Here is a 15,688-nt window from a genome sequence, read left to right as displayed (position 1 = left end):
TTCTTTCTAAGAACAATTCAAGTGTTCATATGTCTTTTCTTTTAATATAAATGAATAATGATTAAAATATATTTAATAAAATTGTGCCTAGAATATAACTGAAGCCAATACAACTAAAATTAAAACAATTCCATTTGTATTCATATAGTTATTAATATAACTGTGCTACTTATTGATATAACAAAATTAATACAACTAAAATAAAACTTCAAAAATCCAGAGTTTTTCTAATTAATATTCTTTGCTTCGCTTAAAAAGAGGATTGCTTTCACAAAAGACATTATTCTGCTATCACTTTTTATCCTCTTGGTATCATTATCATGCTAGACTTACTTTTTGGCCACAGTGAACAAGGCTGTAATTATATCCAGGTTCAATTAAGATAATATGCTTTGAAAATGGCTGGAAACTTGAGCTGGTTCAAAATGCCACAGCCAGGCTTCTGTCAGGGGCAGGATATAGGGATGGTATCTCCCCAGTGCTGAAAGATCTATAATGCCTCCCCTTTGTTTCTGGCTTCAATTCAGAGTGCCTGTTCTTCCGTTTTAAGGCCCAAAATTCTTGGAACCAGGGTGCTTTAAGGACGATCCCCCTTTATACTGCCTAGCCTGCCAGTTAGGATCTTTTTCACAAGCTGTGCACTCTGTACATTTGAGTTGAGGCAGATGGCAATCAAAGATCAATCCTTTTCTCATTGGCTATTTGCCCATGGAATGCCTTTTCCCTTGAGCCTGGCCAGGCGCCTATGCTATTGTCTTTCTTTCTAAACAAATAAAGGTGATTAAATAATTTCTTCAGGAATAGAACAGGCAGTCTTCTGACAAGCTCTAAATTTAAAGTATCAGTGGCTATAAGGGGAAGAGTAGTAACTTGCTACATGTGTGGAAATGAGAAGAGTTCGTCCACTTTCGATTTTCTGTACTTATTTTTGAAGCTAAAAGAATTTTTATGTAGGGACTTTTATTGAAGAAGAACACATTCATTGTACTAAATAACAAAAGCAAAATATTATCAGCTATAATTATTTTTTATTTCATTTATACCTCACCTTTTTCCACAATGGAAAGCTGACCCAAATCAGCTTACAACATCCTTCTATCCTTCATTATATATGTGGCACAACCCTGGGAGGTTAAACGGAGAATATAGAATAGGCCCTCAGTTGCTTAGTAAGTTTCCTTGGCAAACTGAGAATTCAACATTTTGTCTCCCTGATCCTGGAACTATAAGCAAGTAAATAGTACTGCTGAACAGTACCAAGCAAGAAGGCCTGGGTGATGCCTGCAAGTTGCATGATCTCTGGCTGACTGGTGGTTCTAGCTACACCTGTCCCTGATGAGACCTCCTTTAAAAGCCAAAACAACCTTGAAAGTGTTTGTCCCCTTCCCCTGCCTTCCACTGACAAAACACAAGTCCAGAAGGCTGGCAATACTGTGTAGTTGCCTAGCAACAGCCATTGAGGGCATTTATTTCTTAAAGCTACAGGAATTTTTAGATTTCAGATTTTTCTGCAAACATGGAGCATATTTCATAGAACAATCTGTCTTATTTGTTAATGTTTCCAGTCTTTGGATTTGACCATGCTGAGAATTAGATATATTGATATTACCATTGAAATGACATATGGGAAGACATTGTATTTCTAGAATTCTTGATTTACTCTTTTAAGTATTTGTTTATATAAGAAGAGGAGGAAGCACTAAACCTACTAACAGTTGCAATATCCAGATGCTATTCTCTTTCTCCCCACCTCTATTGGCATTTATGAACTGTACTAAAAACATAATTGGTTCTCCCAGCTGATTGTGACATTATCAACTTCAGCATCTGCAGGCATTGCTGTGTCACAACGGAAGGTGCGTCAAATCAGTGATCCTATTCAACAGATTTTAATTCAGCTGCACAAGATTATCTACATCACCCAGGTATTTATTTATTTATTCATTCATTCATTCATTCATTCATTCATTCATTCATTCATTCATTCATTCATTCATTCATATTTATTCATATTTATATACCACCCTCCCCAAAGGCTCAGAGCGGTTTCCCAATGATTTCATGGTTTCCCAATGATATTTTCCTTCTTTGCCATTGTTCTGGCTACTCAATAGAATTTCCCCCCTGCTCCAAACAGTCAGGCCCTAACTGCTTCATAAACACTCTACACACCTCGAATAAATCTTTGTTGGTCTTAAAGGTGCTACTGGACTCTGGTTTTATTGTGCTACTTCAGACCAAAAATGGCTACTCATTTGAATCTCTCAAAATAGATTAGTTCCAAAATACAGATTTTGTTTGCGTTTTAAAAATAATTTTGCCCCTGTAGAATTACATGTTACATTCACATATTAAGATTCAGAAACTGTCAAAACTTCAAAACCATCTAATTTGAAAAGTGCTTAGGAAAAACGAACTAGGGATGAGCATGAACTGGCTCATGACCCTAAATTCCTCATAAATTTGATCAGTTCATCCACCCCTTCCATGAAAATTTGAAGGAAGCACCTCCCCTGAACATTTCCTGGACCTTTTGTACAGTTGAGTTCAGGGATCAGGCCATTTGAACCTAGCAGCTGAGCAGGGTAATCTGCCTACCAGCTGTTACTTAAATGGCTCTGTTTCATTTTCTCATGAGTTCACCCATCAGCTGTTCAGTTTAAAAAGCTGGTGGCCATTTAAAACCTCCATTTCACTCCCCCCCCAATGAAGGGAAGCAAAACAGACTGCTGAAATGGCTTTCAGACTGGCCCATTAGTAACATAACACAAGAACTGACAGGAAATTTCATATTCATAACTGATGTCCATGCTCAAGGACTGAGCTTTACCAGCAGCCCAGACTCCTAAGAACATCTGCACATTTTCTAGCAGTCCAGGTAAACTTCCACAAGCATATGCCAAGCAAATATGTAAAGTCTACATGTGTCAGACATAGTTCCCCAGGTAGCTGAGATTATGCTTCTTTTCAGACATGAGACATTTAGCACAGCTGACACTAAGTGAAGTCATGCTTGAACAATAAAATAACCAGCCACAGAAATAACAAATTTTATATGTATCTGTTAAACTGATTATATAGAAGCAGGATATATGTTTATACTTAAGCTTGTTCGGCAGTGGTGAGTAAGTACCAATTATGAAGCATTCACATTAATTGGCACACTCTTAACCCAGAACATGTTTTTTCATTTACTGGAACTTCAACCCAGTTCCTAACTACAACTCTTACTGCACACCATTTTTCAACATTTGCTTGTTTTCTCTGACCATTTCTCTACACCCTTATGGTCATCCTGTTATTTATTATTCACAATATTTCTTTTATGCTTGACCTCTTTGTTGCTAGGGTAACCTTATCATATATCGTGTTGTAAGATTTCTTACTTCCCTTCTTTGTATCTGAACTATTTATCCTTTTCATCAAGTTTTAATAGTGTTCCTCTTCTGAATGGGTAAAATACATTCTAAGCAGACTAGCAACTCTGCTGGTAAACTCAGTTAATATACTGTGACTTTTACTACAAGTTACTTAATCTTATAATTATTAATTTTCCCAATTCTGTTCCAGTTATAATGCTAGCCAAAGCTTGTATCATGCATATCTGTTTCTTGAGTAAAATATGAAGCAATGGGAACACACAGTTTGGAGCCATTTGCCAATAAGTTATTCTGATGAAGATGTTGATGTCCTCAACCTAGCTAGATATGTGGGAGTGACTTCTTTTTAAGGTTCAAGTTGGGAATGTTTTAGAATGTTTCAAAAGATGCTTAGAAAACGAACTTGATAGAGATGTTCAAGAGCCATGATTCCAGTTCTGCAGGGCCTGCAAGATGGAGCTCTTCTGCCAGGCATTTGGTTAAGGTTGGGCTAGGAAGAGTGGGTCCCTCCCAATATAGGCCAGGTGTCACCAGTAGATCCCCCCCCAGGGTGTGGGTGCGGTGGTAGCTGCTAGGGTGGGGAAGGGGGGATAATTTTTACAAGGTTTTTCTACCATCATTATTGTTTTATGATATTGCATGTATTTTATGTGTATTTTAATTTTGAAGTAAACCACCACAAGCCAGCTGTGACCAGGAGTAGCGATTAACAAATATAAATAAATATATGAATTTTCCACTGCAGGGAAAATCTGTTTCCTCTTCTTCCCAACATGTACAGTTTTTTTGTACCAAGTTTCCAAGTCAACTCTCCTCTAAACCAGAATTTCTTCCTGTATACAGTTTTGCTCTGTATGAAATTAATATAGATATTTGTCATTCCATGAAATAGTTTAGACCAGTAGGTGTTTACTGCTACCGATGAGTTGTTCATTTCACAATTGTTGAAAATTACTCATTATGAATTAATGTTTTATGAAACACCCCATTAACATTCAGTTTCCAAGTTAGCATCTGGTAAGAGGTACTTTTGTCAAGGGAGAATTCTGTTTGCTTAGAAAACCTGTTCAAATTTAAAAATAAGAATTAAAAAATGATTGTAGGTTTTTCTGACATTATTAACCTCTTCCATTTTAAAGAGCTAGTACTGCTCTTGGGACTAACTATGTCTAGCACTTCATATGGACCAAAGAAAATTTTAAAATGTTATTTTTACTATAGCCAGTATTTATTGAATATGTTCATATTAATTCATTAAATATGTTGCAAACCACCCAAGCCTGCTTGTGGGGAGAGGCGGTCTAGAAACTAAAATATAAAATAAATAAGTAATTAACTGAATATGGCTGGTCAGAGAGGAACAGCAAATTCGCAAATGATGCTGTTTTAAAACCTTAACTTCTGCTTCTTCTCAGTAGAGCTGGAGTAACTCAGAAAGACAGACACAGTGCCTGTCCTCTGCTCTGCAAAATGGGAAGAAAGAACCAAAGTTATGTTCTATGGAAGTCCATTGTTCAAAGAGCCTTTGAAATCTACATTACATAAGTGCAGTCGAGTTACAATGGATTTATGGTCACCCTAGTAAAGTGCTTTCAAGGCAAGTGAGCAGCAGAAGTCCATCCAAGGACTGACCCTACTTCACTTCTAAGATCTGACAAGATCAGACTATGCCATGCTGCCTTTCCCTTTGAAATCTGCAGTGACAATTCATAATGGTTGCACTTTTTCAGCTGTTTGATTTTCCATATGGAATTGCAGATTCTCTCCACAGGATAGAAAAGTGCTATAGAAAATAGCATGCCTCCCTGTTTCTTACTTATTCTGATAGAAAAGAGAGGTTGCAGCCCCTGCTGTAAAGCAGGTGGTAAGTTTTCTGTTGCCCAGACTGTTGAACCCACTGATGCTGTAGATAGATCACCAGATCTTTTACTCACTTGAATATTATCAGTAATCATATGTGCCTTGGATACAGATTGCTGGCATTTTCAGGAAGAAGGCAAGTAAGCTAGGGGATAAAGATTTCCCTTGTGCCCCATTAGCATTTAAGTTGCTTATGCCTTGGACAGGGGCCCAGGGGCAGGGGAGAAAGGAGCTAAAATGTGTTACTGGGAGGAGGTTTAAATGTGTGCTTGTGATCAGTTAGTGTGGTGTTGTGAAGAGGAAAAAGAAAACATTTTTTTAAAAGCAAAAGCATCTGCAAATGTTTCTCTGATGGTAATCTCAAATTGCACATTTACCACATGTACTGAAACATTATCCACAATGAGAAACCATGTGAAATACACTTGGATTTCTTAAACTTCCTGCTCATGTGACCTGATATTTTAGGTGGCAGTTTATATTTGGGCAGGGGATTCCTGGATATTATCTGCCAGAGAGCTACCTTTTGTGGTCCTATCTATAAACCCATAGAATTAAGTAGGCATAAGGAAGTCTTTCTCACTTTCATTCTTACCTGGCTTTAAAATACTAACAGAGAAGTATTGAAGCTTACTGACCAGTCCCCTGAGTTATTACATGCTTCGCTTCCTTTCTGTAGTCTCTGCTGATATGATGGGACACTTTTAGACATGTAGGATATTTATTTAAAGCTATCAGTTGCAGATCGTCTCTATCAAGCAGAAGCTGAAGTTCATAAGGGGAGAGTTCTCATTGTTAGATCTTGGCTACCAGCATCTTTTCCCCATTCAGTTGCCATGGCAACAGGCTTCATTCGGATCTGAGGGGGGAAATCATGTAAGCTTTTTAAAAACAATTATGTAAACCCCTTACCTTATTTCCACTCATCTGACATCTGAGCCTCTGGAAACTGAAGCAAGAACGAAAAGCGAATAGCACAGAGGGCTTTGCTCAATTTCTTTTCCAGGTGACTGGCCCTAAGACAACTGTTCTTTGTGACCAAGGGCCCCCATAGTATGTTCAGGCAGCTTATTTCCCACCCATATTGCATCTTCAGATGTTCAACATCTGCTTGCCAAATGTCACAAGAGATTGACAAACGAGTTATCATCCCATCCAGCCAAAATCCAGCAATGTGAGATCCTAGTCAAATACTGTAAGTGGGCAGTTGAGATGTGGTCAGCACTCACTTTTGGGGGGGAGTGGTCTTTTCCAGTAAGCCATGGGCTATATTGGTTAACATCAACCTAGGACAGGAAGATCCCTGCTCTTCCATTCAGATTGCTACTTGACTTTGGGTCAATCAGTCTAATGTTTCTGTTGTGAAGATAAAAATGTGGGGTAGAAGAACTGTGAACAGGACTATAGCAAGGATCTAGAAAATTAGTAAAATAATTTCTGATATGCGGAACTCCCTGCAGCTATTTCAGTAGTAACTTTTTTTCAACTGCTGAAGATCACATTCATTTATTCAGACTTTTTCATAGTTAAACCCTAACAAAAATTAGGTTTAATTTTGGTGTTGAAGGCCAGAGCCTGACTGAATGTTGTCTAGTGCTTATTAAAAGTTCTGATTGGAACCACAGATACATTCTTCTGAGCCAGTTGACTTCAAAGAGAAGGGTGTAACTAAGTCTAGGATTGTACTGCTAAGGTTACTTCACATGTTAGGCTGTTCAGTGTATCCAAAAATACTTCATATCTACACATAGTCAAGTCAACTTTCATTTACGGTCATAGACCAACCAGTAGAAAACATAAGATTACACATATAAAATCAATCATGAATGGATAAAAACTAAGAAATAAGAACAGTTGTATATGGATCCAGTGTAAAAGTATTAGGGGATAGGGTTGGTATATGTACACATAAAAACACGCATGTGACAGTTGTAGTAATTGTATGATAGGGTAATTGTACGATAGGGATCTATGTTGCCATCCTCCTCAACCCTTCTGTTATGGTGGAACATGTGTTTGATGCCACGTAACACACGAATCTCAAAAAGCATTTCTCCTGAAATGTTACCCAAATTGATATAAATTCATGTTTATCAATCACCATAATGTCCTGCCTAGAAAGGCTTAATAGCTGAGACTGCTGACCTAATTAATGCTTTGTTTCCTTCCGCAAGCTGCTTTGCAGGAGTGGAGGACTAGACATTAAACAAACAAACAAACAAATACCAAATTAATCTCTTTAAAATAGCTAAGAGCAAAAACAGCTTAATGTTGAAGCATGTGACTTTACTCTTCCTTCATATTCCTTTGCTGAAGCAGAAGACTACTGAAGCAATCTCTATTTTTGGAATTCATAGAGACTGTTTCTGTAAAAGTTGTGTCCCAATTAAGCTTTTAAAAACCTGCAGTTATTTTTCATCATTTATGAAATAAGCCTGCAGCTTCTTAAATTCCTGATATAGCACCCAAACTGCATGCGTTGCTTTATATGGTAACATAACAGCACAAAAAAAAAAAAATCAAATCACAGTCCAAAGTTAGGCAGTGTAGAGGGCTGGCTGCTGAAGTCTCAGGGGAAATACTGTTCTATGAGTGTAGGGTGGGGAGGAGGCTAAAAGATGAAGCTAAGGCTTTACAGGACCTTAGAGTTTTGAGGAGAGGTCTGAAACAAGAGGCTGAGATGGCACCATGCTTGTGCTAGGGCAGATTCCAGGAATAAGGGGCAGCCAACAGAAGTGACTGGTCTTTTTAGAGAGAAGGAATGCCCAATCCATGTCACAGGGTTGTTGTGAGGATAAAACAGAGGAGAGGAGAACTTTGGGTCCTCATTGGAGAGAATGGTGGGATAAGTAAATAAAATAAATAGAGGTTGAAAACTTAATCTTCATAGTGTAACACTTAAGAAAATGGTGAGTAAACAAGAGATTAAGTGAGACAGATAGTGACCATATTTACTCTCAAGGAAGATAGCCCTGAATGTAAGACTGCCCCTCTCTAAAATGTTATGCACAAAGATGTTTATTATTGGGCATCTCTGTAATTTGTATGCAAGTATGGCCTTCGGGGCGGGTGGTATATAAATACAAAAATAAACAAAAATATATTAAAAATGTAACTTATAACATCTAATTGGTTAGCAACTCTTGAAGAGAAGATAAATCTATTACAACTAGGTGAAATTCATCACCAAAATTAGAATATTAAAAATGTAATTTATAACATCTAATTGGCTAGCAACTATTGATGAGAAAAATCTATTACAACTAAGTGAAATTCATCACCAAAATTAGAATAACCCCTATAAAATTTAATATTACTTAGTTGGCAGTTGGGTTAGACTGAATTATTTTTAAAGTATGATTTTAATATTGTTTTATACTTGATGGAACCCACTCTGAGACTTATGGATAACATGAGATAGGAAAATAAAGATTTATTTTTTAGTTATTTTTAAATTAAACAGCCAAAGTAAATCCTAACATCTCTGGTATACCACACTTGGCTCACAAGAATGCTTACCATTCATCAGACATCCAATGTGGCATAGTGTGTAGAATATTGGACTAGGGAAAGGCTCATTTGATTTATTTTGGTCCAGGCATTCTGTCAACCTAGCCTACCTCAGAAGAGGAAATCTATGGCCTATTATGCATGGGTATTTTCCCTCACATTCACCATGCATGTCCATTGAGTTTTCTTTCTCATTCTGTATTGCTTTTCCTCCCTTCAGTGTTCAGTTCAGTTTCTGTTGCTGTTTCCCCAGGTTTTCTGAGAGTGCTATTGCGTTGATTTTCTCCTTGTTTCACTTCCAAGCAAAAGTAATTCAAAAGCATACAGATTCCCTCAGATTCCCCCTCACACTCTTTTGCCACTCCCCCACCCACATCAAGATTTGCCCACCCACTCTGCAACTTTGCTATTTTCCCCTTCATTGGTGTACGAACTCCATTTCCCCCTTGTTTTAATTAAGGGACGACGACAAGTGGAATGAACCAGCAATTTGAGACTATCACTAGTGTTGGATTGCTAAATGTAAAAAATTAGAACTTTACAAGGAGCTGTGTGAGGTTTTGATTTAGCTGGTATTGATTTGAAAGGGGGACTGGAGAGAGGAGGGAGATGACGGCATGCCCAGTCCAAAGGGGGAGGATTTCAGTGCTGCATGCACAGTCATCAGCATGGAATTAAATTGACATATGTAATGAGAGAGAGAAAGATTGGGATAGGAAGCAAAAGTTTCAAAAACAAAGTTTGGGGGTATTTGGCAGTATCTGGAAGCTTAATATTAAAATAGCAATTGAGTCATGTGGACCTTCTGAAAACTGCTGACATTAAGAATCACTTTTTTGGTGGACAGAGTGCAATCAGCACAGGACAAGTTTTTAAAAACAGCCAAGATCACAACCAGTGTGCAGGATTAAATTAGAGAATCACAAAGAGAAAAATCACTCCAATTTGCAAGGGATGGCTGGAAATTAGCCTGACTATGCAGTTGTGTTGGGGCATACATTCGGTACATTCAACATGTTTCACCATATTCTGAGACTCCCATTTTTCACACTGGCTAATAATATAGCAGAGAATTCCCTAGTGCTCAACAGTATGGAAAGTGATTTCACAGCTGCATGTCAGTTTCAAAAAAAGTCTTGTCGATTTCAATCCTTTCCCCCCTTGCCTACCTCCTTTCTGTTTCTTTTCATTCAGTGAACCAATGCTAACATGCATGCACAAAAGGGGTTCAGGAGGATTTAAATGGAAGGTGCTTGCTGGGCAGTTGAATAAAAACCATCTTCCACACATCACAAGTGACATTCCAACCTAATTTAGAAAAGTTTTGGTTTGTTTGTTTGTTTGGTTTGTTTTTATCATCAGCTACAGAGGAAAAAGAATGATGTGTAAGGCAGGCACAGAATCTGAAATCAAGATTAAAGGCTCACTGCTCTGAAAATCTGCAGTAAGATGTCTGTGGGCTTAAGTATGTTTCTTTGAGCTCCTTGGAGGAAGGAGTAAAAATATAGTAAAATAAAAGCATGAGGGTTTTAATTTTTTTTTTACTTATACCCCTGCTTCCTCCCCAAAGGGGAGCTGTGAAAGACAGTTTCGAGTTCCCCCATGCAGAAGACTCAGCTAATCAATTTGAAAGGGTGGTTTGGAATGTTGAAAAGAAGTAGTTAGGCAGTTTAACTGCTGGCACACTGACAAGAATTGAGGGTTGTATTTTGATAGGAAGAAGGGCTAAGAGATCTGTTTGTGAGGGAGGGAATCCATTAGGGAGTTTAGGTATTTTGAAGATAGGCAGGGTGCTTTTCCTGTCAGAAGCAGTTTAAAAAAGGGAAGACTCTCTGTGCTTATTATAAAAGTTTGAGTGCTGTTACTGGCAAAAACAGTGAGAAGTTTAAAAGCCTTTCGGTTTCCGCAGTCAAACAAAAATCCTTCCTTGCTACAAGAGCCAAAGTGGCTTATGTCATTCTCCTTTTCTTCATTTTATCTTCCCAGCAACCCTGTTTGCTGGGTTAGGATGAGTGTATGACTAGCCCAAGGTCATTCAGAGAGTTTCCATGGCAGAGTGGGGACTGAAACATAGGTCTCCCAGATTTTTGTAAAGAAGCAAGGATTCTGTGGTATCAACCAGGGAGTCCCAGAGATCTTCTTCTTCACTCTTACTACTATTAGGTAGAATATACACATTAATATACATTAAGCTTCTGAGGGAAAGTTTCTTAATGAATAGAACCTGGACATTATTGCACTGACTGTTTTCTGATTAGAACATCAACATTTAAATCAACTGACACAAAGGTAACCAGACCTGCACACCCCCATCCCTTTGTGTGTATCTTGGTTAGAAGGACTGAGAAGACTAGTAGCCCTGAATAGAGGGATAATCCTGTCCCTGAATTCATGTTTCCTGCAGGAAAATAATGGCATGATCTTGAAAAAACTTTTTAAAAACCCAGTGTCAGAACTTATTCTTCCATCCCTGAGGTTCCAGAATAGAAACTTTAATTGCCAAGACTTGTTTGTGATCTTATTCAGATTTCCTTCCAGATCCAGGAATGCACATCCATTATTACACAATGGTGCAAGCATAGTGCGTTCCTCTCTAGTATGTTTTAATGTTTTGCAGAGCAATAGTGGGGTCATTTTGCTTCCCACAACTTGTTAAAACTGGGGTAGGGATCAGCAGTTGAGTTGACCTAGATGTACTCACTGACAGTACATTGTTTTGCAGAGGGTCTTCTTCTGAGCCTTGTGTAGTGCTCAAAAGCTTAAGCCTTAGATGTTTCAATCTGGTGGTGATCTTTCTTTGCTCTGTAGGTAGAGGACCAGAGTAGGAGTTTCTCAGTGGAACAGGCTTCCTCGGGAGATGGTGGGTTCTCCATCTTTGGAAACTTTTAAACAGACTCTGGATAGCCATTTGATGGAGAGGCTGATTCTGTGAAGGCTCAAAGGGATGACAGGTTACAGTGGATGAATGACAGTGTTGTGAGTGTCCTGCATTGTGTGTGTGTGTGGGGGGGGGGGTTAGACTAGATGACCCAGGAAGTCACAACTCAATGTTTCTATGATTCAATAGGTCTTAGTCTATTGTGTTTTCAGGCTCAAAATGTACTGGATCCAATCTGGTTTGAATGGGTAGATCAGTCCACTGTATCAAATCCTGCTGGAGAGCATCTGTTAAGTGTTCTTCAGAAGGTCTGCCCAAATCCATCAAAGGATTGGTATGCTGCTTCAGCAATAAAGGTTTTCAAATTGTGTTTTCAAAAACACGGACTGGGAAAATCCCTTTTGAAGGAAGAAGCACTCTTATGGAGCAGTAGTGTGAGACACTTGGGACTATCAAATTCAAGCAAGATTCTTTGAATTATGATTCAGGTTGTACAGAGGCTCTACTTGAAACTCAGATGCCGGTCAGACATTAACCGCTCTACCACACTGTCTCTCTAGTGTTTATTTTTGAATTTCATCTGCTGTGTGAGCACTCCAACACCCCCTTCTAGATTTGTTCCAGGATAAAATATATGTGCTATAATTAGGGCAACCTGTTATACAAGTTCTTAGTGTAAGAGTACATATGAAGCTGCCTTATACTGAATCAGACCATTGGTCCATCATGGTCAGTATTGTCTATTCGAAACTGGCAGCAGCTTTCCAGGTTCTCACGTAGAGATCCTCCACATCCTCTATAACTTAGTCCTTTTTATGGAAATGCTGGGTATTGAATCTGGGACCTTATGCATCCTAAACATATGCTTTACCAATGAACCACAGCCCTCCCCCAAGTAGTAATTGTATATTGTTACTGCCTCCTAATAATAATGATCATATGGAAATGGTTTAAGTAAAATGAAGAATTGCCTTTCTCTAAAAGTTACACATTTCATGCTTTGTTCTCTGCTCTGCTGGTTAACAGCAGTTGAAGCATTCATATTTTTCTGCAACACCTTTTTCCTATCTCAAGAGTACAGACTGAGCTGTGATAACTGTTTCTGCACCCTCAAATAGCTTCCTCCAACATTGCATTGCAACTTGAAAAGAAGAATCATTGAGAGATTCAAGAAATCCCTCTTCAGTCAACAGAGCAATCCGTGTAACTTGAAGTCTGAAATTAAAAAGGTGCAGTATTCTGACGATCCTTTTCAGGCAGGTCATTATTTTGTCTGTTATTTTAAATGAGGGCCACTTGTTTACAGGGGATCTGGGGCAGTATTTTTAGAGATCAAGTAAGATGTTTAAATGTTCTACTGTTTTACTCATGTAGATCTGGGTAGCACCTTTCCCAAAGCCTTGAAGAGAATTGTTTTTAATATGATTTTTGCCTAAATTTGAGTATGTGCCGTTATTTCTAAGGGCGAGTGAGTAGAACTATAATAATGTTTATGGGTTGGTTGTTTCTTTCCTCAGTTATGGGATACAAAGGAAATGTAATTTGTATCCCATAACTGAGAATTGCATAAGTGGCCATTTCTTACGTGCCCAGGGAAATGCTGATCGCTACTTTGGGGTGAGGAGGTGATTTTCCTCCAGGCCAGACTGGCCATGGGAGGGGGGGGCATCATCTGGGCATGGAATGGGGGTCACTGTGGGTGGGCAGGTAGTTATGAATTTCCTGCATTGTCTAGGTGCATTGACTAGATGTCCCTGGAGATCCCGTCCAACTCTGTGATTCTATGAGAACAGCCAGCCAGCTGTTACTAATTTGTTTGTTTGTTTATTACTTAGGCATAGACCGCCACTCTTGTCAGCCTTGCTTTTCAAGAGTGCTGTCAGTAAAGTATGGATTTGAAAACAAAATGAGCACTGAATTTTCAGAGTTTTACAGAGTAGAATGGTCCCAATATACTGCAAATGGAATTACTCAGTGAAACCAAACTCCTCCCCTGTACTTCTGAAGCCTTTTCTTTTCCTATGAATGAAGAAGCTGTTCCTGAGTTTGGGAAGAGACTGGGATTCAGCAGGAGGGGTAGGAGGGAAAGCAGAAACTGCTCTTCTTTGTTCTTATGCAAGCTCTGGCATCCCTTTACCCTCCCAAAAGGAGAGAGAAGCAATTTCTGCCAAGCCACAGCCTTACCATGTGTGTTCAGGAGCATCTTAAAGCTGCCAGGGCCCTTAGGATGCTGAAGGATGGGTTAGGTCAGCGGTTCTCAATGTTTTCTTTGCCGCAACCTCAATGCTGCCGCGGCGGCTGGCTAGCTGGCAACCCCAAATGGCTAGATCCATCCTGTTTTCCTCTCTCAGTTCATTGGATCCAACCCATTGAACCTGTACTTTTCCATTGTAATGTTTTATGCTGTAAATTATTTTAGAAGAAAATTAATGCTTATCTGATTGTTCTTGAAATAATTATGCCCCCCCTCATCTTAGCATTCATAGAAGCAGATCTCTCTCTGTTGTGGGTAACAATAGATGACCTTGCTGAGGAACAAGGAAGAGTGGCAATGAAAAAGGAAATCTAGTCAGGATTTGAAAGGTGGAAAGCTTTGACTTCTAAGCATGAACTCCTTTCTTCAACTGACGAGAATGCAAATGCATTTTGATGCTAGATAATCTTGGCATAGCTCTGTAGAACCTTTTTGAGCTTTGTGAAAGATCTCATCTGCTTAAAAAAAATCTGCCTTGAATACACTGTCCCAGAACAGTGTTTTCTCTTGCAACCACTTGAAAATAACTTATTGGGAAAATTCATTAGAATTCCTCATATCTGCTATGAGGAAATGATAGGCCATTTGAGGCATGATAGTTTCATATTTAAATGTATGTTCCATTTCAGTGAAGGTTATTGGTGGCACCGAAGTAATTGAGAAAGCCACTTGTTTTGCCCTTAAAAGGGGGATCAAATGGCTTAGCTACTTGTTGGTGTGCATTGATCCGCTGGGTTGGATCCTGTCTAAGGCATCTGCATGTGGAAGGACTTCTGTGTGCAGGCATATGACTTTCCCACCTACCTCCTCCTGTTAAAGCCTGAAATGCCCCTGCTTCTGCCAGCACATGGGAGTCACCATAAGCAGCAATAAGGGGGCAGCTGGAGCAATATCATGGGAGGGAGCAATCATCATAAATCACCCATCCTTTTAAATCATGATCCACCCCACATGCATAAACAACATGACTATTCCAGGCATTGTTTTAATTATTCACCCTGTTCTTGTTTAGAAGCATTTGGTTTTAAAATTAATGGAAACAACTTAGAAATTGTACTATGCGGGCCAATTAGAAAAGAGGTTTCTCAGAGGAAAGTGATCTGTAACACAGAACAGGTACACCTCCATCACTTTCCTTTCCTGAATGGGTTAAATTCCTCCCCCTTCCGTCCCCCCCCCCCAAAAAAGTAACACTCAATCCAGCTCAAAATACAGTTTTGAAATTTTAATTCTGTAACAAAAAATGACAATACTGGCTTTAGCTTAGAACTGTAAATTGAAGTTGATAGCGTATAATATGAAAGCCTTCTCCCAATTTAAATTTACTGAAACCTGTTCACCAGACTGAGGCCAGCTAGTGCTTGGATGAGTACCTGTCACTTTGAGGATTAGAAATTTCTCCCTTATTTCAACTGCTCTGACAGTTGTCACTTTTTAAAGCAACTTCAAAAGGATTGAGCACCCTGGAGGGATCAAAATGGCTGAAATTGCACAAATGTCAGTGGGTCCTGCTAAGCACTCCACTGTCATGAACATCAGGCCAGTGCCTGAATATAGACTCTGAAACTTACCATTAGAAGTACCATTTGCTGTGTTTATCCATTTTATTGGAGATCTAGTTTTCTTCCCCTCTTGTCATAGAGCAATGAATTTCAGTGCCTGTCAAACACATATTAAGACCACATGATTTCATATATTCATTGCCATCCAGCTGACATATGGCCACCATAATGACCCTGGGCTTCCCTGGCCAGCCCTGCTTAGCTTTCAGGATCTGACAAGATTGGCTTAATCTGTGCCATCCAG

General features: G+C 39.0%; 1 protein-coding gene across 8 annotated transcripts in view; it reads left to right on the top strand.

The window, feature by feature from the left end:
• NEK10 (NIMA related kinase 10) overlaps positions 1-15,688 on the top strand; it is a 94,579-nt gene that overhangs the window by 72,104 nt on the left and 6,787 nt on the right. For 4 of the 8 annotated variants that reach the window (XR_013225300.1, XM_077302905.1, XM_077302901.1 and 1 more), the window contains 2 exons: positions 1,825-1,925; positions 12,747-12,857. Coding sequence is in view for 7 of the 8 variants with exons in the window: in XM_077302905.1 (XP_077159020.1) it covers positions 1,825-1,925; positions 12,747-12,857 (212 nt within the window). In the remaining variant the exon portion in view is untranslated. Of the gene's footprint in view, positions 1-1,824; positions 1,926-12,746; positions 12,877-15,688 lie in introns of all 8 variants that reach the window. The other 4 variants (XM_077302899.1, XM_077302902.1, XM_077302898.1 and 1 more) reach the window with 1 other exon arrangement.

Source organism: Paroedura picta, chromosome 11, assembly GCF_049243985.1.
Source record: "Paroedura picta isolate Pp20150507F chromosome 11, Ppicta_v3.0, whole genome shotgun sequence".
Lineage (NCBI taxonomy): Eukaryota > Metazoa > Chordata > Lepidosauria > Squamata > Gekkonidae > Paroedura > Paroedura picta.
The sequence above is the reverse complement of the archived record's forward strand: the minus strand, read 5'-3'. Positions and strand labels throughout refer to the sequence as shown.